Source organism: Sciurus vulgaris, assembly GCF_902686455.1.
Source record: "Sciurus vulgaris genome assembly, chromosome: 3".
Classification (NCBI taxonomy): domain Eukaryota; kingdom Metazoa; phylum Chordata; class Mammalia; order Rodentia; family Sciuridae; genus Sciurus; species Sciurus vulgaris.
Window position 1 is genome coordinate 73,210,979 of NC_136463.1, and position 25,099 is coordinate 73,236,077.

Below are 25,099 nucleotides of genomic sequence, written 5' to 3' on the forward strand. Positions count from 1 at the left end.
AGGCTTCCCTGGTCAAGGACAGTTTTAAAGCAGCTTATAAGATGAGCAGGGCTTTGAGGCCATGAATCTCACCAAGGACGCACCCACCCACACACACACACACACACACACAGGCTCTAGGTCACTCTATACAGTGTTCAGGGCCCTGCACCCCTCCCTCTGACTGGGCCAGATATCCCTTCAATCCCTTCGGAAAACTGCAACATCCCTTTTACTTGGTTGGGTTTGCTACCCAGAGGGTTTCTTGGTGTGATCTTCCATATTTTTAACAGCTTTTTTGAGACATAATTGACATGCTGTAAGCACTCAGGACCCCCACCTTTACCAGGGCATGCACTCAGGTCCCTAACAAAATGGAAAATGGAGCAACCCCTGGCAAAGTTTGATAAGGACATCTGAACCCGGGCCTGGCAGTCAAACTCCCTCCCAGAGGTCACACTGGCCTGAATTAAAACAGTAAGGCCCAGGCAGACTTCCCCTGCCACTGTGAGATTCTGGACGGTCATTTCACACCCCACCCCAATTCGAGTCAGGGCACAAGCAGAGAGTACTGGGTGTGGCCGACTTTCAGAACTGCAATGTGCATCAGGCTGTACTAGATCCTTAGATCCTGGGATCCACTGGGGACCACATCTTGCAGGTGTGGGCCAACAGGAAGGCCAAGACTGGACACCATTACAGGTAGGATGGACCCAGGTCACTGGCACACCCTCCAACCGACCCATGAATTCAAGAAGTCAAAATTTTCTCTGGACTCACAATTTTTAAATGTTGGCTCCGGTTTCTATAACTTTTCATTTAAGTATAAACATGAAGGTGAAAAATGCATGTTGGTTGAAATACCTTTCGAATAAGAAGAGACTGCATTAAACTGGCCCGCAGGCCGCTGCAGACATTTCAGCTTCTCTTCACAGAAGGGCTCCCAATGATGGTCCCAAAACCACCCGGGGAGAGGGAGGAAGGAAGGGGTCTTACCAGACTCTGGGTCCGCTCCCTACCATCCCTTTCAATTCCCGGCCCTCGCCCAGTCGCCCCAACCCACGTGGTGCTCCCGACCCCCTGGTCTCTCGAAGTGCAGCTCGGCCCTCTCGAATTTAGAACTTCGGAGTGCCCAGCGAGCAAGGTCAAGGCCTCTCCTCCGGTGGGGACAGGGGTGGAGACCTGGGAGGAGCTGGGGACCCAATCCCCAGAGGCGCCTGCCGCTGCGTCCTCTGGGCCCCAGAGAACCGCCCACGCCTCGGCTCCAAACTCCCCAGTCGCCCCCGACGCTTCTTGCGGGCTGGAATCAGTTCCCAGTCTGCAGCTGCGCTCTTCCAGGCTGCGTCTACGCCGCCCGAGACACCAAACCCGCGCCCAGCATTGGCCTGAGGCCCCCAGTGCTCCATAGGCGGAGCTGAAGATCCGCGCGGGCGGCGACGACAAGAGGCGCCGCGGGGGCGGGCCGGGGGCGGGCCGGGGCGGGGCGGCGGCAGACTGCGGAGACGCGGCGGCGCGCGGGGCGGCGCAGAGCGTTCTCGGCGCGGAGCAGAGCGGGCCGGTGTGGGGGGCGCGAGGCGCGGGGCGCGGGCCGAGTCGTGGCCGAACGGGAGCCGAGCCGGAGTCGGGCCCGGGAAGCCGGGGCCGGGCAGGGAGCAGCCATGGCGCCGCGGAGGCCCGGGGCCCGCGTCGCTGCGGGCAGCCTGGGCGCCGAGTAGCCGGGCCGGGCCGGAGCGCGGGTGGCGGCGGCGGAGGCAGCTGCGCCGGCGCCCCCCGCCCTCCCAGGCCCCGCGCCCCGCGCCCGGGCCGCCGGCGATGGTGACACATGCGGCGGCGGCGCGCCGGCGGCAGGACCATGGTTGAGCGCGCCAGCAAGTTCGTGCTGGTGGTGGCGGGCTCGGTGTGCTTCATGCTCATCCTGTACCAGTACGCGGGCCCGGGGCTGAGCCTGGGCGCGCCAGGCGGCCGCGCGCCGCCCGACGACCTGGACCTCTTCCCCACACCCGACCCGCACTACGAGAAGAAGTACTACTTCCCGGTGCGCGAGCTGGAGCGCTCCCTGCGCTTCGACATGAAGGGCGACGACGTGATAGTCTTCTTGCACATCCAGAAAACCGGCGGCACCACCTTCGGCCGCCACCTCGTGCAGAATGTGCGCCTCGAGGTGCCCTGCGACTGCCGACCCGGCCAGAAGAAGTGCACCTGCTACCGACCCAACCGCCGTGAGACCTGGCTCTTCTCCCGCTTCTCCACGGGTTGGAGCTGCGGGCTGCACGCCGACTGGACCGAACTCACCAACTGCGTGCCCGGCGTGCTGGACCGCCGCGACCCCGCCGCGCTGCGCACGCCCAGGTGAGCGCCCGCTGCGGGAAGCGCGGTCGGGACCCAGGGCCGCCGCGAGGACTCCGCGGCGCCCTGGAACCCGTGTCGTGGATCCGCCAGGTAGAGCTGAGCCAGCTCTATCCTGTTGGGGGCCCCGCTCGGCCCCTTCCAACCTGCAGGCGCGCAAGGCTCCCAGCTCGTCAGCTCTGGCAGCTGCCACCCCTGCCCTCTGACTTCCCTCTTAACACCTCTGTGCCTGTCTTTTCCCCACCACCGGCCTGGCAGCCTGAAGCCCCGACTTTCTTCTGGGTCACCGCCCGCTGCCCTCTGGCCACCCCATCTGCTGTGCACCGCTGGCTGGCAGGAGAACTGATCAGCCAGGGATACGGGTCCAGGCTGGCTCCTCACACAGCCCCGTGGGTCTTTGGGAGGGGAAGCGTGTTCCTTGGTGTGCGTACAACCTACCTGGAGAGTTTATCTTTCCGCGTCCCTCTGATACCCAAAGTGGAGTGAGAAGTGAGGTCCTTCACCCTGTACCTGCGGTGCCCCCAAACCCTCCAGTGCTTGCCTGCCTGCCTGCCTTCTGGTGGAGTGGGGAGGAGCTGCCTGCCGGTGTGTGCAGGTAGAACAAAGGCCCTGAGTGACCCGGGGCTGGGGGCGGGGAGAAGACAGTGCTACCTGCCCTCCCTAACCCAGAAAGAGGAACAAAAGCGGAAATTGGGGATTTCCTTTCCAGGGAACCCACAGCCAGATGGCTGAGCTGTCCGGTAGTACCTGTGCAGGCAGACACCTTTTGTCAGCGCTCCCCTTCCCCTTATGGATCGGGAGACACGGGACTGACCTGTGTGGGTAAGGGTGCTGGGGCTTTCCTGGGAAACACTTTATAACAGATCCCCTGGCAGTGCTGGGGTTCTAGCATATAAAGTTGGGTTTGTTTTTCTCCTGTTGCGTTGGTGCCCGCTGGCCCTGCAGGGATGCTCCTGTGGGGCCTTGTCCCCATATGTCAGGGCTGAGAAGGACCAGAAGTGAGGTCTTGTTGCCTACCTTTTGTTTCTATTTCTCTTCCATTTTGCCTTAGGACTGAATTTGCAAACACTTGGGGGAGGGAGGCGCGCGCTTTGAGTAAATCTGTGACTAACAGGATATTCTTAGGCACTCCTGGGTCAGGAAGGTTTGGGATCCCAGGTGGGTTTGGGAGATCCTACAGGATTCAGCTAACCTAGACCTGGATGGTCCATGGCAATGCTTTCCTTACACAACCCTGAGTTCTTTTTATTATTATTTTTTTCTGTGAACTTTCTTAGGTTGTCAGAAAATAAGGGTCCTGAGGTTGAGGGGATATGCCCACTTTCCTTCGATTGTGCCACATTCCCCTCTCAGCAGCTCTCAGCCTAAAAAGTGGTGTTCTGTGGTCTTAGTTTAATGATTGTAGAACTGCATGTCCAGGCCCTTGAAACATTGCTTCCTGCCCAGCCCTGGGTCTGCTCTGCACAGATGTACGTTCCTGGTGCAGGACCCACCCCCATGATCCAGCCACACTGTGCTGTAGACAGAGCTGGGCCTGGCACTGCAGCCATCCACCCTTCCACCAACCAGGGCTATAGGCCCCCAGAGCTGAGCACCGACGTACCTCACCAGCCCAGGTAGCACCCCCCTGCCTGCGGGAGGCTGAGTCCTGTCTGTAGAAGAGCTCCAGGGGAGAGTGTGCAGACTGTTCCTGGGACTGCTAAGAGGTTGGGGCTTTTGAAGTGAGCTACCTAGATTATAGCCAAGGTGCTATTCCTGAAACCCTGTGGGCTCCCACAGTGAAGGGCTTCTGGCCTCCTTTCTCCAGAATTTGTTCCCCAGAGCGAGAGTCCCCAGAGGAGGCTCCAGCTGCCGTGACAGCCAGGAATAGGAGGAACAGCTGAGGTAGATGAACCCCAGGTGCTACAGGAGGGAGGCCCTAGCTCCCACTGCCTGGGGAGCGTGTGTGGGTACATGGTCAAACAGATGCTTCTTGATTCTTAGACCACTGAGCCCTGGGCCTGGAAGTCGCTGGCTCAGCAGCACACAGGCTGAGTGGGGGAGGGGCTACCAGGGCCCTCAGGAGGCCCTCTGTCTTGCCACTAAACAGGTGCTGGTGACTCCATGTCACTGTTCTCCCCCTTCCCTCCTTTCATCTTTGTTCCCCGTGCTAGGTAGATTGCTTTTGTAATGAGCTAATTGGGGAGGCACAGGAAGTCTTGGCTTTGTACATTGACATTTCAGCTGCACCCCAGGTCACCTTCTGAAGGACCCCTAGGCCGGGGCTGGGGCTGGGCCTCAATGCTATGGAGACCAGGGTACACTTCCATTGCCTGCCCAGGGACTGGTCACTCTCAGGGTAGGGGCAGTGCCCACAATGGCAGGATAGCTGGTGTTGAGTGGTACCAGGTTTTCAGAGGACTCAGATGTCACCCTTGCAATCCTGCTGTGTCTTTACCCGCTCTTTCAGGACCCTGTGTGCTTGGGTGTAACCGCCCAGCTGGTGAACTGAGGAGGGTGCGGTCCTGGCTCCATTCAGCCCTGACAGACCCTCAAGGTGCTAGAACCTCTCTTCCTCCTGTCTGCACCCCCCAGGACTATTGTAGGGCTTGGACAAAGGCACACTTCAGGAGCCTTTGCCCTGAGCCCCTTCTTCTCCCCACCTGTGTGGTGCCACCATCCATAGTATTTGGGGGCTTAGAAGAGGTGGGCTGAGTTGTGGAGAAATGGGCTTTGCTCAGCTCCCAGCAGCCCCACGATGGGTTGTGCACCCAGGCTTCTCTGAGCTGGGCACATTCAGGTGACAAATGGAGGTGGACAGGTTTTCAGTTCCTTCCTGGAATATGGTTTGGAACTTCCAGCAGCTGTCAGTGCTCTTTGCCTTGATAGAGGAACCAACCTTGGAGAAGTGTAGCTGTGTACAGACACCATTGCCAAGGGCCCCTTGGGTCAGCGTGTTGGCACCCCACACTCTGGTGTCACTTCAGAGGGTCCAGATGGTGCTCCTGTAGTCAGAACATCATTTCTTCCTCTTTCCATTTGCCTGAAGGTGACACAAGAGGAAATACAGTCACGACCTTGCCTGGGTTGACCTGGACATGTCCCTGAAATCATCTGGACTTCTTTTGGAAAGAGCCACAGAGTGCATCTGGGGCCCAGGTGTGGCTTCTTGGCTCACCTTGGCTGGGCTCCTGGGCTCAGTTCACGTCCTCTCTGCAGCAGGTCACCTTTGGGAGCCAGCAGTGGGTGCCTAGTATCTGTGATACCTCCTTCAGGTATCATGTTCATCCTCATGGGAGCAGTAGAACCAGTGGTCCCTTGTCCATAACGTGTCCTGTCAGTGCCTACAGCTTCATCTTTGACTGTGTACTATTCCACCTCCATCATCCTGAAGTCATCTCAGGTCCCAGAACCTACCTGGTGCCCAGCCTGTGCTACCCCTATGCTTCATTACACCCACCCTCCCCCATTACCCTGCAGGTTATTCCACCTGTTTCAGTCTCTGCTCAGATGCCCCTTCCTCCAGGAAGCCTTCCCTGCCTTACCGTTCTAGGTCTCTGTTGCTTTAGGTGCCTGCAACTGGCCTCCCATCTGCCACTGTGGCACATCCATAGTACGTCAGCACTGGCTGTGCCCCAGTGCCGAACAGGTGCTGCCATTTTCCTCCAGGTCCTGCAGTCTCTCCAGGATCTGTGTTCCATCCTGCTTTTGCCTGTGAGTCTCTCCAGTACTGTGCTAAGATCCCAGGGACCTCAATGAGCCAGGAAAGATAGAGGACTTAGGTCAGAGCGTTCTACAGCACTCAACAATTTCTAAAGTGCCTTCGCAGTCACTTTCTTTGAGATCAAGGGAGAAAACTGGCATCCTCTACAATGGGGGCAGGTGTTACCCAGAGCCTGTGACTTAACCCACATGGCCTCAAGAGGCCTTTGGCTGAGAAAAGAAGGGAATCTGAGGACAAGATATTCCAAATTAGATTTTCACTAAAAACAGCAAAAACTCCCTTCTTCTTAAGCAGACACATGAGAAGGCAAACCTACATATGCTATACCATCAATTATCTTAACTGGTTCTTGGGCTCGGTGACCATCTGCACAATCACTTCTCTTGTCTTTATGTGCAAGAGGATGAGCTCAGCCAGGGCTTCCAGGTACTTCCAGTGTTCAGCCTGGGTCAGCTCTGGGTGTGGACCTGTCTCCCTCCTGAGTCACAGAGTCCTTTGCTGGTGGACACAGTGCCCACCCTGGACTCAAGCCAGTGGAGCGGTATGGACATTGTGGGCTCAATTGATTGTCTTCTCTGTGGTAGATCTGAGCTGTTTGGCTGCCATTCTGGGGGAGTGACTGGCAGTGGTGGTCCAGGCCACATTGGGTCTGGAGCCCTCCAGGCCAATAGGGAGGGAGGAGGAAGGGCCTGGCATTATTATCAGTAAGTACTTGAGTCTCTTTCTTTCATATGCTCCCCCTTCTTTGTGGTAGTCGAGTGGAAACAAAGTACAAGAAAGAAAAGAGAAACCATGCTATTCCTCATGCACACTTTTTCCTCTCTAATTGAAACTGTAGTATAAATTACACCCTGAGTGTTACCCTGTGTGCCTCAAAACTTACTTTTAGTGACTGCAGATGATCCCCACTCTCTGTGCCCCGTAGTTGGCTCTCAGAGGTTGAACGTGCAGATTTCTAGTTTTTTGCTCCTGTAAGGAACACTGCCATGGACATCCTTGTGTGCAAATATTTTACATAGCTCTGATTTCCTTTGAAAATTCCTAGGAGCAGGATTTCTGCGTTGAAGAGTCTGAATGTTTTAATGCTCTGAATGTGAGTGTTAACCTACTTTTCAGAAAGCTCACACATTATCAGTTCTTGTCCAGCTGTTGGAGCACCCATCTCAGCAGCACCCTTGTTGGTATTATTATGGTGGGTTTTTAGAACGTTTACTTTCTTAAGTCAGCAAAAAATGCCTGTCTTGTGATTTTTATTCCAAAACCCTGCCCCACCCATGTACCACTGGGGTGGCCCAGCACTTTAGGGAACTGGGGGCAGCTGTGCTTCAGACACTTCAGCTTCTTCTCCACCTGCTCTCAGATGTTTATATCTCACTCCTGCTTAGAGATGGGTGCATCTCCCATGTGCCTGGAATCTGAAGGAGGTGGGCAGGAAGTTATGGGGGCAAATAAGGAGGCTGGTGAGCTGGTCTTATCCCCTGAGCTCTCAGCACTACTTAGAATGGATTATTTCATTTGGCCTTTGATATAGTTGGGATGTGGCTCCAGTAGGTCCCTAAAAGGTTAGTATGTTAGGGTCTTAGTCCCCGGTGTGATGGTGCTGAAGTGGTGGGACTTTTAAAAAGTGGGTCACTGCCCTCGGAAAGCATTGATATAGTTCTCATGGGACCCTGGTTAGTTATCAAGAGAGAGTTGTGTATAAGCCAACTGGCCCTTCCCTGGTTCCTCTCTAGCTTCCTGTCTCATCACATGATCTCTCTCATATCTGCACCCTGACACTGGGCACCAAGAGGCTTTAACCAAATCTGACATGGTGCTGGTGCCATGCCCTCAAACCTCCTAGGACTGTGAGCTAAATAAATCTCTTTTCTTACTCAGTATTCAGCCTCAGGTGTTTCTTTATAGCAGTGGAAAACAGACTAAGGCAGCCCTCAGCATCCCCCTTCCTGCAAAGTAGGTGTGTGAAGGAAGTCAGGACCCAAAGAAGTTTGAGAACTTGTCAGAGTACCTAAGCCTGGAGGACCAGGAACCAGCATTTGGACATCTATCTGTCCTGAAGCCCATAAGGCTGACCCAGACTTCTCATCATTCCCCAGAAGAGCATGGCAGCCACAGGATTCAGAATGTGTGGCCTGCCTTCTGAGACCTGGACAGACAGGCATATTTCACATGCGGACCTGCGTCATCAGGTTTTCTGGAAAACATCGGGCAGCCTTCAAGTAGCTGCAGGTTGAGAACTGGGCCACGTTCCTCTGGCTCTGGAAAGGGAGCACTGGTGAGGTTTGCGCCCATCCATGGGGCACTCGACAACTTCCAACACAGCCTGACCAGCATCTGCCACACCTTCCCTGCACGATCAGGTTGTTCACTGGTGGTCCTTGGGACAAGAACTGAGGACCACTACCTGACCTGGAAGGATGGGCAGTGTAGGGGGCAGTGTGGGAGGCATTGCTCGCACTCTGTGACAAAGCTGGGGCTGAGCCCACCTGGCCTCCACATGGCCTTCTGTATCTGTGCTCCACCCTGCTGGGTGATGGACAGTAGGACGCCTCCCTCTGGGTGTCCTCACCCTTTCTCTTGGTACTTGTGGGGCTGAATCCCCATGTGAAGGGCTGCAGGGGTGTCTCCAGGTCAGATGTCTCATGGCACAAGGGCATGGAGGAGGGGTCTGGAGCTGGGATCACCCTTCACCTTGTGTGTGCCACGGGTTTGGGGAGTTTTGAAAAGGAAAACTACAAGAAGGCACACTTTTGGGAGCGGTTACTATAGGCCAGGCCAACTCCCCAGCCAATCAGAAACAGAAATGGCATTGAAACCAGTACCTCTGACCCACTTGGAGGTGACATGTGTTTGCAAAATGTTTTTTGTTTTTTTAAATTTGTCTTTTCATCTCTAAAGATTCTTGTTCTTGCCTTTTCAGAAACTTGGTTAGCTCTTTCCCTTCCTAGTAAGATTTTATTGTGTGTGTTTTTGTTTTGGAAAGAATATGTTACACTGACAGAAGTCCTGTGCCCTGGAGTTAAGGTGCTATCCTAGCCACAAGGACAGGCCTGCCTTGTGTGGTGGCAACAGGGGGTGTGGTCTGTGGCATCTGAGGGGTATGAAAAAGCCTCTCACCTGGGGTTTTGCAGGACAAATGAAAGTGTAGACAGAAAGCAGTACTTTGGCACCAGCTAGGGTTCAGCTATGTCATCTGAGATCCACAGCTGGTGGTGGGGATGAATGGGAGCAAGAGAGAGCCCTGGGACAGGACAGCATGAGTAGAGGGGCAAGGCAAAGGCCCAGGTATTAGTGTCCCATCTACCCTTGAGTGGAGGACTGTTACTTCCTGGCTATGAGACTTGTGGCCCTGTTTATCCCTGGATAAAATGCCCCCTTCCTGGTGTGGTTTTTGTCCCAAGTCCTCAACATACAGGGGCTCTCATTTTGGGAAAATATGGCATGCACATGTATCCAAGAGAGATTCCGTGGTGGACACTGTTAGAGGACATCCGCGGAAGGCAGAGGAAAGAGACTGTCCGGCCACTAGAGATGACACACATCCTATCCCAGTGCTGATGTGAGGCTGGGACCTGGAAGAACCCAGCCTGAGCAGCTCTCTTCCCCACTGCCACTGGCTGTGCCTGAGTGGACTCTTCCCAGACCAGGCTCCCAGCCAGCTATGCGAGTGCTGGGAGCTTTGCTGAGGATGCACAGCCCACGGGGATGTGGGTGGCCTTTTCCTGCATCGTGACCTGCTCATACCTCTGCTTGAGGCTCTCTCCAGGGCAGCTGGACCATTTGGGGAGGCCCAGCTGTCAGACCATTCATTCATTCATTCATTCATTCAGCCCTGTACCCTGGCCTGGGCAGGCTGCCTGCTACAGTGATGGATCCCAAGTTCCAGCAGGCTACCACAGGAGCTCTTGGTCCTCTATGTGTAGACAGGACTCTGAGGCTGCAGGGGAGGAAACGCAGAGACTTCCCTGCCTGCTTAGGCCCCTGGGTCACATATTGGGATAGGGTCCTTCTGGAAAGCCCATCCAGGGAGAAGAGAGGAGGTCCCCTGATCCATCCTCTCCTTGTGGCTGCAGTCAGGGTGGCTCTTGGCGCGAGTAAAACTGTTGGACCTCTGATTCCTCATCTCTAAAATGGAGATGTCTGTCCACCATTTGGTTCTATAGAGACACCGGTGACCACTTACCCATGATTTCCTACAATACTGTGGTATCTTCAGTTCCCAAATTGTGTCCATGTCTTACGGGAGCCTTTACCACACATAACCTCTTAGAATTTCCTGGTGCAGTTGGAGGCCTAGTTCCTCCTCTGAAGAGCAGGCTGTCAGCAGCTGCCCACAGTGCCATGGTGAGGTAGCAAGGCTTGGGGCTGGTGCACTGCATGGGGCAGGGCTTTAGTGAGAGGCTGCTCCCACATCTGGCCTTTGAGGGCTGCAGCTGCCTCTGTTTGTTTACACAGGGAGCACTAAAAGGCCCACCAGGGGGACATCAGAACAAATCAGTAATTGTCTGGCAAGATAGTGACTAGAGAGATTAAAACACAGGAGGAGTTAATTGTTTACAGAACTGTGGAGCCCACAGAGGTCAGTGGCCAGGGTCACCCACCCCCCTCTGAAATGGGCAAGAGCTGGCTCCTTGTTATCTCCCAGTGGCAGGGCCTCTTGGTCAGGGAGACAGGCCCAGACCCTGTCCTTCCAGGGTCCAGGCTGGTCGCTGGGTGGGGCTCTCCTCCTGTCAGCTCAGGCCATTCTGTAGAAGCTGTGTTTGTCACCTTGTGTGAGGTGCATCTTGGAACATCTGCTTCTAGCTTGGGCCCCATTCCCCACCTGAAACTCTGAACCATGTTTACTTTTCCTGCCTTGTGAACTGGTGGTGGCAGAGGCCAGCAAGGAGTCAGCTCCTTAAGCTCTGCTCCACTCTCCACAAGGAATAAGGACAGAAGGTGCCATGGGTGCCTGGCAGCAGGGAAGCCAACTAGGGAGATGGGCAACCTGGAGCCGGGGACCACCAGGACCATATTGGGGCAGCAACAAAGCAAGAGGGGACCCAGACTTGGTGCCTCTCTAGCTCTGCAACTTCTATGCCATGGTTTTCCCATCTATAAGATGGGCATACTGATAGTCCCTACCATGGGAGTAGATGCTTGGATTTGTGCATGCAGTCCCACTGTGGAGCTACAATGAGTCTTGTCTCCTTGGGGGAACAGGACAGGGGCTTCCAAGCCAGAGCCAGGAGGTCAGCTTCTATTCTAACCCCGTGAATTGGTGTGCTTGAGGGCTGGCACAGAGCTTCCCTTAAAGCAACTAAAATCTGTGCAACTAGGTTCCCTTTATCTGGGACATCCTTCATGGGTCAACACTGGTCTTCAAGGTGACAACATGGGATATGCCCTGCTTTAACTATGGGGTTGCCACCTCACCCTGGGCTATGGCATTGGGGACCACCCAGGCCTTCTGTCAATGCCCACTTAGCAAAAGAGCTGTCTTTTGCAGGGTTTGCTCCCTAGATCTCCAGAGAGCCCCTGTCCTCTCTGACCAGTAGCCAGATGTGGAGACTGCATTTCAATCCTGGAGGAATTAAAGGTTTAAAGGATAAAGGAGTGGAAACACCATGTGAGAGGATCTTGTTCCTCAGGAAGTAGCAGTTCTTTCCCTCCCTGGTGTCCTCGGTCTGTGAGCTGAGCCCAGGCTTGGATACTTTTACAGGATGTCTGTGGGGTGTAGCTGGGACCTCAGGCTGTGGTTTGCATATGCCTCTGTCCTGCAGGTGAAGGGGAAGTCTCCATGCATCCCACCCTATCGCCACTATCCAGCATCTTCTGTTTTGGACACCTTTTATACTTCTTGTGCATACTGGCCACAGAGCTATGTCTCCCTTAAACCACGCATAGTACTGTTTTGATGTTGCAAACTTTCTAGAACCCCGCATCAAACTGTACTTAACCTTCTGCAACCTGCTGTCTTCATTCAGCCTGTTTCTGAGATGTATCCATTTTGGTCCACGACATGCATATTTAATCCATCCACTGCCGAATTTATTATCATTGTTGTCTAGACAAATCTCCTTTTCCCTCTGCTTTGTTCTGAGAAGTGCTGGGAGCGTGTTTGGCTTTGACTGTCATAGTCCAAGTGACAGTGATTGTGCCTGTGCATGATTCTTGTGCATCCCTAGCATAGGTCAGAGGGTACTCTGCCCAGAGTGGTTCCTCCACCCACTACCTGTGCCGTGTCAGGTTCCCCATCGTTTGGCCCGACAGAAGTGAGCATTTTTGCAATCCAGTAGCTGTAAACAGAGACCACTGTGGTCTCAGTGCACATTTGCGCAATGACTGGTGAAATCTTATGGTGTGTTTATTGGCCACTGAGGTGTTTGCTCTCTGTCCGTTGTCCGTCTGTGTCTTTGGCCTGGGTTTTCCCTAGTGTTGTTTTTGCTTTCCCTGTTGGTCTGTGACTGTGTTCTCTGTGTATCTTGGTGTCAGATTCTGTGGGTGATAAGCGCAGCAGGTGTCTCTTCCCACATGTCCATTCATTCTGCATGTGCCTATGGACCTGTGATTTTGGTGCCTGCACCAGTTAGAGGCCAGGCTGGACCAGGCACACCCTGTCCTTTGTCAGCATCATGTGTACATGTGGGGAGGGTTGTGCCTAATGACCTCTGAACCCCTCTAGGACCTTGCTGGCCAGAGGCTTCAAGGCTGAGTAGGTGGACAGATGGCCAATTGACTGCTGTCCTCACTGCAGTGCAGATACCTCCAAGGCCTTCCCTGGAGGTGCTCAGCAGTACCCAGAGCAGTACCTGTACAGGCTGAGTCCAGGGAGACCAGAAATGTCAGCAGGGCCTTTTGCCATTGGCCCCCTATATTGGGGTTTCTGAGATTGAGTTAGAAGAAAGCTTCTTGCAGCTAAACGCAGAGCCTGGAACCCACTGTTCTGAAGTTCTAGGACCCTCCTCCCCCTCCACAAGGAGTGGGCCTTTCCCTGGTAAGACTTGCCCTTGTTAACCACTCAACCTGACCCTGATGCTGGACACTCACACCCTGAACCTCGGTCTCCCCCAGTGACAGTGCCAGCACTGCTTGTCTGTGTCTTCCGTCAGGTACCCAGCCCTGCCCTCCATCCCTATCCACCCTCAGCACCATCCACTGCAGCCACACCCAGGGCTGCCCCTGTGTGTTGTTGCTGTGTGGACTAAGCACCCAGCTCCACTCAGGAGAGGAGCACATCACCATCTACTGCCACCCAACTTGGACCCCTGCTGACTGGGAATGAGTAGCCCCTAAGTCCCCATCCAAAATTAGGAAGCCCTTGCTGCTGCCACAGGGCTTACAAGACCCCAGGAACAAACACAGGCACCCACTAGCAGCCCGTGGGCAGCAGGGCGAGCGTCTCCCCTCTGAGTAATAAACGCCAAAACTCACATGTAAATATTTACCTCTCTGGAGCTTTGGCATCTTTGGGAAATAGGAACCTGCCAACACTGAGGTTTTGTGTTTGCATCACCATGGCAAAAGGCAGGATGGGGTATCCTTTCCTAGCAGTTAGCCCGGGAGTGTGGGTGTGGCACCATGACTTCTCTGTGGAATTCTGGTGCCCCATGTTGGATAAAGCTGCCCAAAGGTGGCACTGCAGGGAAACAGAGGCAGGCAGGCATCTCCGCCCTAGGTCATAGTCTAGAGTGTGGCTGTGGCTGAGTGCCATTCTCTTCATCTAAGCCTCACTATCAAGGGCCCCATCTTGCAGCTGAATAAACCCAGGAGCAGAGGACCTAAATAGCTTGTGTGGCAGTCAGATTCACACACAGGTCTGTGGCTCCACAGTTCCCCCTTAATCCTCCCCAGTGACAAGGAGCTAGGAAGTTTTCCCTGCCAACAAAGCCAGAAGTCTGTCAGGGTGTGAGGCTCATGGCCACTAAATGGTGCTGCTTCATGGACAGGCTTGCCAGAGGGCCCAGGATGGTGTGGGGGCCATAGGGAGAGGTCCCTGAGTGACCACCAACCCCTGCCTCTCAGAGTACATATGAATGAATGGCTGCCTGGTCCCAAATAGCCAAGTAGTTAGGTCTCTCGGGAGAGAGAGAGAACCTAAGGCAGGTCGGTGGGGGAAGGCAGAGCAGATGGTCTCTCAGGGGAATTTGGAGGTGTTTGATATCACCTGGTAGGAGAGGCCCTGCCGAAGCCTGCAGGTTCCAGCCCTTCCTGGAGAACAAAGGCCTCAGCTGGCCAGGCTCAAACCCTCCTTGCCTCCTGCCCATCCCTCCAGGGTTGGGCTCAAAGGGGGTCCTTTAGCACTTCCCTCAGCGTCTGTTCCCTCTTGGCAGGCAGGCAGGCAGGTCCAGGCAATTGGTTTTGCTCATGCAAGTCCAGACAGAGCTGCTTGTTGGCCCACCTCCTGAACCCTGAGAAAGTTCAGGGCCTCCTGCATGCCCTTCGGGAAGCAGAGTCCTGTAAGAAGAGATTTGTTCCTTTGCTTTCCTGGAAGCTGGACTGGCAACATGCCCAGGGGAAAACATAGTTTTCATAAAGAGTGGTCAGGTTTCAGCCAAGTAGGTAAAAGGCAGGAGTGGGAACTGATGGGCTGTTCGGGGCTGGAGCACATCAGCCCCCAATCCCACTTCTCAAGCAATTGGATTGAAAGGGGGCCCAGGCAGGCTTCAGGCCAGACTCACTCGGGTATGGAATGTACTCAGGCCAGCAGAGGATGAAGAATCCCAGAATAAAAGAGCTTAGGGGCCCTAGCAGCCTGAGGCATCTTTCTTCTGGTTCCTTCTACAGCACAGGGCCCCTCTTACCTTGTGAGTCCCTTGCTTTGGCCTATGAGATGCTCAGAAGTCTCCAGAAGAAAGATTATGTGGCCAGTGTCCGGACTCTCCCACACATCACAGCACCAGTCTGTAGACCCAACACTTTGTACATGGCTCCATCTAAGTTGGCAGAGTAACTAATCTGACAGGGTCTTCCGGACTAGGAAACCTGCACAGCTAGGGAGGTGGGCATTACTTGGTGTGTCACTGAACTGTGACTAGCTAAGCAGACCCCTCTAATCCCTGTTGCCCACCCTCGTTCTCTGCACCCTACCCAGCCTAAGCCTTGCTATCCCTGGTCACTGTCCCCTGGCCTGTTACTTCATATCCTCTGCCAACTGTACAGAGATGGCTTCAGGAGGAACTGAGCATGGATGGGGTAGCCCTGGGGCCATGGATGGTGTTAGCTTAGCCTGGCCCTCATAGTGCAGCAGACAGGAGTGGGTACGGAGTAAAGTCACTGCTCAGCCCAGCTGACTTCCTGCATAACAGTGACCCTGTTCATGTGACACATCACATGAGCTGTTCCATGGCATCAGGAATGCCCTGTTTCAGTGGGTTACTACAAAGCTGATGACCTTCAGGGGTGCAGGAATACTTGATCTCAGGAGAAGGAACAGGTGGCCATCTCCTGGGAAGATGCCATAGTGTTCCATTGTAGGGACATCAGCTCTGAGCAGCTGCCACTATGTGAGAGTCAGTCATGCAAAAGCCATCCCTGTCAGCCTTGTTATGTAAGTACCTCATTTCCCACGTGCAGGTGGGAGAACCACTCAGATACTAAGCCTGTCATCAGCAGAATGGGATTTACCCCAGCCAACCCAGAGGTCTTTCCAGAGTCCTGTGCTGATATCCATTAACAAGGCAGTCCCTGAGGGACCTGGAACATTGTAGTCTATGGCAGTCTCTTATTTCGTCCACCTGCCCCTTAGCCAAAGATAGACATTTCAGCCCCATGCAGCACATGTACTTGGAATAGCAGTGATCTCTGCCCTAAGGGGTTCCTGGCCCTGCTGTCAGGCCTGGCCCTTGTACCAACCCTGTTCCCCCACCATGCCCTGTAGCAAAACAAGCTTCCAAAGGGTCAGGCATGCTTTAGGTAAGTGGACATGGCTGGTGGTGTAAGGGACGGCTATAAATTCTCCAGAGAAACAGAACCCACAGGATATAAATTGGTAAATAAATGCATAGGTACATGGATGGGTTGAGTAGGTGGATAGATGGTTGAATAGGAATTGGCTCACACCATTATGGTGACTGAGATGTTTCACAATAAGCTTCTGCAAGCTGGAGACCCAGGGAAGCCAATGGTATGACTTAGTCAAGACCAAAGGTCTGATAATCTGAAACTCTGATGTCAAAGGGCAGGAGGAAGGTGTCCCAGCTCCAGAGAGAGCAAATGTGCCCAGGCTCTGCCTTTTTGTCCTATGAAAGTCCCTAGCTGTTTGCATAGTACCTGCCCACATTGGGTGAGGTGGGCCTTCCTTACTCGGTCCATTGATTCAAATGTTGGTCTCTTCCTGAAACCACCCTCACAGACATGTCCAGACATTGTGCTTTACCAGCTATTGGGGAATCCCTTACTAAGGTAATCCCTTAGCTGTTACTCTATCCTTTGAGCTGGGACCTGAGATGGAAACAGTGTTAGGCAACCAGGGTGGCAGCAGCACTCTTCAGAAGGAGCCTTGGTCATATGTTTTAGGCATGTCTAAATGACCCCTTCAGTAGGCAAGCTAGGTGTTGCAAAATAATAGGATGTTGGCAGGGTATTCAGCAGGTGCAAATGTCCCCAGCCATGTATGCAGGAGCTTCCCAGGCCTCAGCAGAAGACATTTGGTAGCCAACAGTATATAGGAGGGTCACCTCCAGGGTTTCTTTCTGCTAGCCCTGGGCAGCAAAGAAGCAGAGCAGATCAGAGGGCCAAGCACTGCAGAGCCCACCCCCTGCCTAGGGCTGCAGGTCAGGGTAGGAATGCTGCCACTTCAATGTACCCTGCAGACATTGTTCTCTGCTGCTTCTTCCTCCTGGGTACTCCTCCCTTGCTCCACCGTCAGGCTGGACTTTGCCTCCTCTGGGTTTCTTAGTCTACAAAGCAAGGTTGTGCACCCCAAGCTGTAGCAAAGGTGAAATGAAGCCAGGTATCAGCACATGGAGCAGATCAGGATGCCCTGAAAGTTTTGAAGGGCTCAGGGCAGGGGCCCCCACAGGTGTGTCCCAGACCTTCATCCCTGGGTTGCCTTACAACCTCAGCAAATTGCAAAGTGCTAGCAAGTGTTGACACAGTCTTGTCTGATCTAGAAGGCCAAGGAGGCTGGTCCTGTTCCTTACCATCCTCAGATGAGAAGACCAAGTCACCCACAAGGTGACCCACAGGAGCCCTGCACAGCCTGGCCACCCACCCTTTAATTCCTGAACCCCTGGGAAGTGCCTTAAAATCAAGCAACAGGTGGGGGATATCCTAGGGGTTGGCCAGAAGGGAGCCAGCTGTGGGTAAAAGAGGCAGCACAGGATGGAGTGAGGAAGCTGAGGTAAGTGACAGCCAGGTGCTTCTGTGCAGAGCCTTTCCTGGGCCTGCAGAACAGACGTGAACCTAACTTTGGGGAGCTGCCCCCCAAACCTGAAGGATCTGTAGAGGGATGAGGGGCAGAGAATGTTCTGGTCGCAGGTGTTCACAGCGGGAGGTCTGGTGAGAGAGAAGCCACACACACACTTACTTACACAGGTACACCTGGCCTTGACTACACAGACCAGCCCTGCCTGACCTAAGCATGCTGCTAGCAGCACTCTTGGCTTCCAGGTCAGGGACTGTGAACTTGGGGGTCCCATAGCTCAACAGCTGGCCAGGACTAGGCATCCTGCCCTTGCTCTGACCTTCAGACCCTCTGAGGCAGCAGCACCAGCTTAAAGCCCAGGCCTTGCTGGAAGCCACTAGACAGCACTGTGCTCTGCAGCTACACAGTGTGGAATAACACCTGCTTCTCTTTGCAGGTGCTGGTGGGTATTCTTGAAGAACAGGACTGGCTTCATGGCTTGGCCACAAATATCTTCTTTATCTAGGGAGAGCACCCAGGGGCACCATAGAGAGTCCAGTCCTCTGCCTTTCCCCCCCTCATGCCAGCTGGGACCTTGGTGAGCTGCTCAGATGGGGGAGGTACAAGCCAGCTAGGTGTCCCCAGCTGGTTGTCACCCTCACTGCTGCCTGCCTGGGCAGGTGGAGGATCAGGCTAGTCGAGCCCCAAGAACACTACAGTTTGTCAGTGCAGGGGATCCTGTCGGGGGCCGGACCCTGGCAGGCAGGATGAGCCACAGGGTTTACACCTGCACAGGCATGTCCTCAAAGGCAAGAGGACTCCCAAGACTGACCAGAGGCTGCACAGGACATGCACTTGCCCCCACACATGCACCTACACACTTGTGTACACTCCCAGCAGCAGCTCAGGCCTCAAAGCCAGCAGTGACTCAAACATTCTGGAACAAGAATTCCTTTTTTCCTTACAAGTGGTTGGCACTTTGAGACATTTCCTCCCATTTGAAATTCCTTCCCACTAGTTCCCGCTAAGAGCTGAGCAAATTTCCACATGGTGTCTGGGCTGCTCCTACATCCCCAGCTCTCAAAACGCAGCCAGGATATTAGAGGAAATGTGTTTTCGCAGGTGATCCATCACTACAGGAAAAAAGGGGGCAACCTGGAGCCTCCATGTGTAGGGTAGGATCCCCTGCCCCCACAGGGGACTGAGCAGGAGGCTGTGAAAGCTTAGACTCAAGACATGTGTCCTTAGGACTCCCTTTTGCCCTTTCAGGAGAAGTAGATTCCTGCTGTGGCAGCAGCACCCCTTCCCTGGCAGACATGATGGGTGGGCTCTGCAGGCCCCCCGTGCACATTCCTATGTGCCCGAGCTACAGCCAGCACATAGTCATGACTCTCCCTGGGGAAAGACATGGGATAAAGGCTGGGATGGGATGAGGAACCCATCAAACTCAACTGCTTTGAGGGTAGGGCCAACCCTGAGTGACTGGGAAGACAGGCCTTTGGTGGACTCGTGGTAACTGTCAGGTTTAGCCTGCAGCACAAAGTATTGCATATCCTTGGGTGTGGATATGGTGCTGAGGGCATGGTGGGCAGTGTTAGCAGCATGCCAGGCCCCAGTTGTGGGGCACCCCACCCCTCCGCTGTCTACCTCTCCGCCCCTCCTCTCGAAGTTGTTTCTGCTGTCCTCTTTTTCTTTTGGTACCAGGATTGAACACAGGGGTGCTCAACCACTGAGCCACATCCCCAGCCCGTTCTCACGGTCCTGCTGCCTCAGCCTCCTGAGCTGCTGGGTTACAGGCGAGCACCCCTGCACCCGGCTCAGGGCCTGTCGTTTTCTAACCCTGGTTGAGGAGGTTAATTACAAATGGGAAGCCGGATGGACAGAGTCATGGCAGAGAGGGCATCTGCCCCTGCCCTTCTCACTGGAGTGTGGCCTCTGGGGATGGACCTAGTGAGAGGCTGGAGGACTGCAGCATGGGAGCTGCTCAGCTGCAAGGTGGGGTGCAGGGCTAGAGGGCAGGCTGACCGGGGAAGCCACTCCTTGGGTGGTAGCATCAAGAGTGTTGCTTTCAGGGAAGGAAGAGGCCCTCCCTAGCATCCAGTTTGTCCCATCCCTGCAAGGGATATGCTCTCTGCCCCTCTGGAGGAGGCGTGTTTGCTGAGCCCCTGCTCCGCTTAACCAAAGTACAGAAACAGGGTTCTCAACCAGGTCCCACCGGAGTCCTGGACCATGTCCAGAGGTGCGTTTCTGCCCCATCCAAGGCCAGCTCTTTGGTCCTTTCAAGAGAGCCTAGGAGATAGCGAGTGGCAGGTTTAGGCCAAGTGAACTTTATGGGTCCCCCGTCACTGAGGATCCCCAGGGTGGCAGCATCCAGAGAAGGGCCACGATCTTTCCTGAGAAGCCTGTGGCAGGCATTCCATTTTGGGGGAGGCTTTTGTTTTTTATCTTTAGGAATTTACCCTGGATCCCTCGTATAAGTGGAATCACATGATGTTTGTCTTTTTGTGACTGGCTTTGCATATTTTCTTCATGGTTTACCCATGTTGTAGCATGTATCAGAATTTCCTTCCTCTTTAAGGCTGAATACTATTCCATTGTATACTTAGACCACATCTCTTCATCCATCAGTGGACACTTGGGTCGCTTCCACATTTTGTTACTATAAATGATTGCTGTTGTGAACATAGGTGTACGAATACCTATTCAAGTTCCTGTTTTCAATTCTTTTGGGCATAGATCTAAAAGGGGAATTACAGGATGATATGGTAATTCTATATTTCATTTTTTGAGAAACCACCTCATTGTTCATCCACAGTGACTGCACATTCCACATTCCCACCAGGAATGTACAGGGGTTCTGATTTCTCTACAACCTTGCCAACATTTCTTGTTTTCTGGGTCTTTTGTTTTGTTTTGCTTTTTATTAAGAGACTGGGTCTTGCTGCTGCCAGGTTGGAGTACAGTGGCTATTCATAGGCACAGTCCCACTGCTGATACATAGTGTAGACCCCTGCAAGCATAGTCCACTGTAGCCTGGAACTCCTGACCTCAAGCTGTCCTTCCACCTCAGCCTCCCAAGTAGCAAGAACTACCAGTGCATGCCCCCATGCTCGGTGGGTTTCATAACCTCCTGATGAATGTGAATTGGTATCTCACTGCAGTTTTTATTTGCATTTCATTAATGCCTAGTGATGTTAAGCATCTTTTCATGTACTTGTTGGCCCTTTGCATATCTTTGAAGAAATGTCTATTCAAGACAAGATATTTGTCCTTTTTCAAGATATTTGTCCTTTTTTTTTTTTTTTAATTGAATTGTTTTTGTTAAGTCCGAAGAGTTCTTTATATAGTCTGGATCTTAGGCTCTTTTGAGATATATAATTTTCAGTTTGCATGTATTTTCTTCCATTCCATGAGTTGCCTTTTCACTCTGTTGATAGTGTCCTTTGATGCATAAAAGGTTTTTTTATTTTGATGCTCAGTTTAACTACTTTTTCTTTTATTGTGTTTTTTGGTGTCATATGTAGGAAATCCTTACCAAGTCCAGTGTCATAAAACTTTACTCCTGTGTTCAAAGAGCTTTGTGTTTTGGGCTCATATGTTTAGATTATCGATTCATTTTTTTAAAATTTGTATGTGGTGTAGGGTAAGGATCCAGTTTCATTCTTTTGAATGTGGCTCTCTGACCGATATTTGTATACCCATATTCCCAGCACCATATGTTGGAAAGAATGTCCTTTCCCCTTTGCATGATGTTGGCACCCTTGTCAAAAATCATTTGACCATGTATTCAAGGGTTTATTTCTGGACTTTCTATTCTATTTCATTCATCTCTATGTCTATCTTTATGCCTGTACCACACTGTTTTGATTACTATAGCTTTGTAGTAACTTTTGGAATCAAGGGATGTGAGTCTTCCAACTCTATTCTTCTTTTTCAAATGCTTTGGTTATTTCAGGCCCCTTGAAATTCCAATAATTTTAGAATAAGTTTTTCTGTATATGCAGAAAGTACTGTTGGGATTATAACAGATTGTGTTGAGTTTGATACTCATAAGGGATATTGGTGTGTAGTTTTCTTGTTTTTGTCTGACTTTGGTATCAAGTTAATGCTGGCCTCATAGAACGAGTTAGGCCTTAGTCTTTGGGAAGAGTTTGGAAAGGGTGTAGACACCCAGGTGCCACGAAGGAAACAGTGTCCCCCACCCTGTGTTGGGATGAGGACCAAATGAGCAAGTAGGTGTGAACTGTTAGAGGACGGCCAGCACAGGGGAGCACAGGGACGTGAGGTATGCTGTCAGTCAGCACTGTCAACTGGTGCTATAGCAGTTCTGTCATCCTTCAGAGGCAGGACCCAGAGCTCAGAAGGCATTGGCTGTGCCCAAGGTTCCTCAACTTTTAGGGCCCCTGATCCCCTGTCTCCATACCCCTGCTTCCCTGCCTTGCCAAGGAGGAAACTCAAGAGGGGCAGGTGGGGTAGGGTGATTGTAGGGCCCACTGAGCCTTGGAGCCAGGTATCATGGCAGCCTCTCTCTGGATTTTCGTTGTTCTTCCTGGAGCCCATCTAGGGAGGCCAGTCTGTGTCCATGGAGAGTCAGCACAAATGCCCCTGAAGGAAGAGGTTTCAGCAAACAGGGCCTGCCCACCCACCTGGACACTCTTGAGAGCCACCACCAGCTAAATGTGGTAAGAGAATGTGGTCAGAAGACTTGTGTGTCCCCTGACCCCATACATATACCCTTAAGGCCTGGGCCTCCCAGTGGCCTCAGGTCAGCCCCTGAGCTTACTCCCTCAGGGTAGGTCTCACTGCTCAGCATCCTGCTCTCTTGTCAGATCTTCGGCCCCTAGACCCTGGAGGCTAGAGGTGCACACTCTGCTGAGAGTAGCTCATTGCCATGGCTCTGGCGCCACGGGTGACAGCACTTCTCTTCTGCCTGAGCCACCACCCCAAAGTCACTCACAGCCTCTTGACGCTGGCGGGCTACCCCAGAGTGGACAGGCATTTAAAGACAGCTTGCCTGAGGGCCCCTGCCCATGAGAGTAGGCAGCTGGAGAGTGAAGGATCATGCACGGCAAGATGTGGGAGAAACCCAACCCTTCCACCTAAGGTGGTGACCTCAGTGCTCAGGGTTTGGGGACCCGCTAGGGCAGGTCCCAGGGCCTTCAATCAGCCCACCTCGTCTGTGCCTCCCCTGAGAGATGCAGTAGAGTTGCAGGTTATCACTGGACTAGTTCATGAGGGCCCAATGCAAGCGTGACATTGTGGTGGTACATGACTGTCCCAGCTACTCAGGAGGCTGAGGCAGGAGAATCATTTGAGCACAGAAGTTTGAAGCCAGCCTGGGCTAAAGAGTGAGACCCCATTCCCCCCAAAAAAGGAAAGAAAAGAGAGAAAGAGGGGCAAAAAGAAAAAGAGGGACCAGAACACAGTACAACAGTGCCAGGACAAAGAGCTGATGTGGGGTCTTGTCGGGTGTGGGGTTTGAGGGTGAAGGGACAGTGTTTTGTGGAGTTTGGGCAGGTATGCAGCAGAAGGTGTAGGCTAGTGGAGCAGGTGCAGAGAGGAGAGGACATGGCTTCAGCCCTTGAGACCACAGCTTAAGTACACCAGCTCTGTGGTCTGAGAGTGTCCCTGCAGCCAGGCCACCCCCTCTGCCTCCCTGCCTCCTCAGGAGTTCCACAGGGCTGGTTCAGCTTCTGCCTGGACCAGCATGGCCATTCCATGGTCTAGGGCCAAACTGTGGAACTAATTGGACCCCAGATGGCCACCAATCCCCTTAGCTTCTTGCCTTCCAGGATGGTTGTTAACACTCACAGCCCTGCAGACCACTCAGAAGCAGATGCTCAGGTATACCTATTGTCTTGAGTTCCCTTGCTGGTGGCCTCAGGCCACCCTGATGTCCTCTCCTCACTTGTCTCTTCTGTGGGCCCAGTGGAGCTAGAAGTGCAGGCCAGCAGACAAACCTGCTCTTACTCTCAGGACCCCGGGTTTATCAGGGTTCCCTATGCATAGTGATCAGCATCTAGAGACCCCAGGATCTTTAGTCTGTAATACACCTGCTGCTGTCCTAGGTACCACACAGGGTCATTGTGGCCAGCTGGCAGTACTGTTCGCAGGCCTATAGGTCCACCATGCTTCCATGGTCAAGTGTCAGTGCAAGCGCCTTTTCTCACTCTGCAGCTGGCACTAGAAGTATCTGAGGCCCAGGTCTTACAGGTATGAGCCTCTGCTGGCAGGAAGAGCCCCTCAGGTCCCTGGAGGGTTGGTGACCACAGTCCCTTGACTAAGTCGCCAACCCAATTTAGGCCACATTATTTGTTCCCCTATGTGGTAAGTTTTGCAAATGTATTTTCTCACCTCCTCATGGATGCACTGGAGCCCCAGGCCAGGGCTGGTCATGGGGTGCACAGAGAGTACCAGCAGGAGGGGAGGCAGCAGGACTTCTGCACTGCCCTTTTGATACTCTTGATACCTTGTCGCACACCCAATCTTGTGAAGCCTTTTTCTTCTGGGTACCTCCTGTGGTCCCAAGCAGATGTTTCTGTGGATCCCAGGTCCTTCACCACTCCCTTCAACTTGGAGAGGCTCCTCCCCTCCGGTGGGAGGAGCTGCAGTTCTGGGAAACGGAAGTTACTCCACAGGCCTCCTTTCTGGTCTCCTGTGCTGCTGCTGCTCTGGCTGTGCGGGCTCCACCCTGGGAAAGTGCTCCTTAAGTGGGGGCAGTCACTGCAGCCATCGCCACTGTTTGCCCTCAGTTTTATGGCGTGGATGTTGTCATCACCAGTGGGTCACCTTCATTCCAAGCTTCAAAGCCTTAGCCATTCTGAGGCCTAACTTCACCCAGGAACCAGACTAGCAGTGAGCCAGGCCAGGAGAGGAAAACAACATGGTACTGCCTGAGGCGCCCATGGTCCAGGGGTGGGAGATGCCTGGGGAAGCACTCTGGCTAGGAAAGAAGTGTGTGGTAGGATACTTGGATGACTAGTCTGTCTGTTCACGCCCCTGTGCTGCAAGTGCAGAATGGGACTTGACTCTCAGGAAGGAAAACTGAACCAGGGAGCAACTCCACCAGACCCAGAGACAGAAATCATACAAGCTGTGCACAGGTGAGGGCCTCTAGCCACATCAAGGACCTCAGACTCACCTGGGACATCCCCCAGGGAGGTCTTCAGGGTTCTTTTGCAGCAAGAATAGGAATAGAATTTAGGAGGGCCAGACAGGTGGGAGGTGGTCCCAAGGAACCTCTGCCTGGGAGACTGTCATGCAGAAGTGAACCATTGGCCATGGCCAACAGCAGCAGGCATGGGGTCTCTCTGGATCCTGAGGTGGCAATAGAGGAGGTGGAGTTGAAACACAAGGAGACATGTCCACGTAGTGGCATAGAGTAATAGGCCTCAGCCCACCTCCCCCTCCAGGAATTTTGCTTAGCATGACCAGAGCCAGAATGTAGGGACCCTTGATCTTGCTGCAGGAGCTGGACACCTGGGATGTTTCACCCTGTGTTCTGGTTCTCCCTCTCCCTCCTGTCTCAGTCATCCTCCTGTGTGAGTCAGGTCTTTTCCAGTGGGAACCCATCAGCTGACAGCACCCAACCACCCTTCCTCTAGCTCTCATGAATCATTGGCCTTCCTCCCCCACCCGAGCCATGTGCCCTGGCCTGCAGCCTGGGTACCCCAAATCTGGGCCCTGGCTCCTTGCTCCAGGTGCATTTCCCCCTGCTTCAGGGCATTGCAGTCCCTCCCCTGCAG

General features: G+C 53.4%; 1 protein-coding gene across 1 annotated transcript in view; it reads left to right on the plus strand.

Moving 5' to 3' along the window:
- The first annotated feature begins 1,658 nt into the window (after window positions 1-1,658).
- HS6ST1 (heparan sulfate 6-O-sulfotransferase 1) overlaps window positions 1,659-25,099 on the plus strand; it is a 48,362-nt gene continuing 24,921 nt past the window's right edge. Inside the window, exon 1 of the mRNA XM_079130499.1 lies at window positions 1,659-2,328. Coding sequence (XP_078986625.1) covers window positions 1,802-2,328 — 527 coding nt within the window. The 5' untranslated portion in view covers window positions 1,659-1,801. The remainder of the gene's footprint in view (window positions 2,329-25,099) is intronic.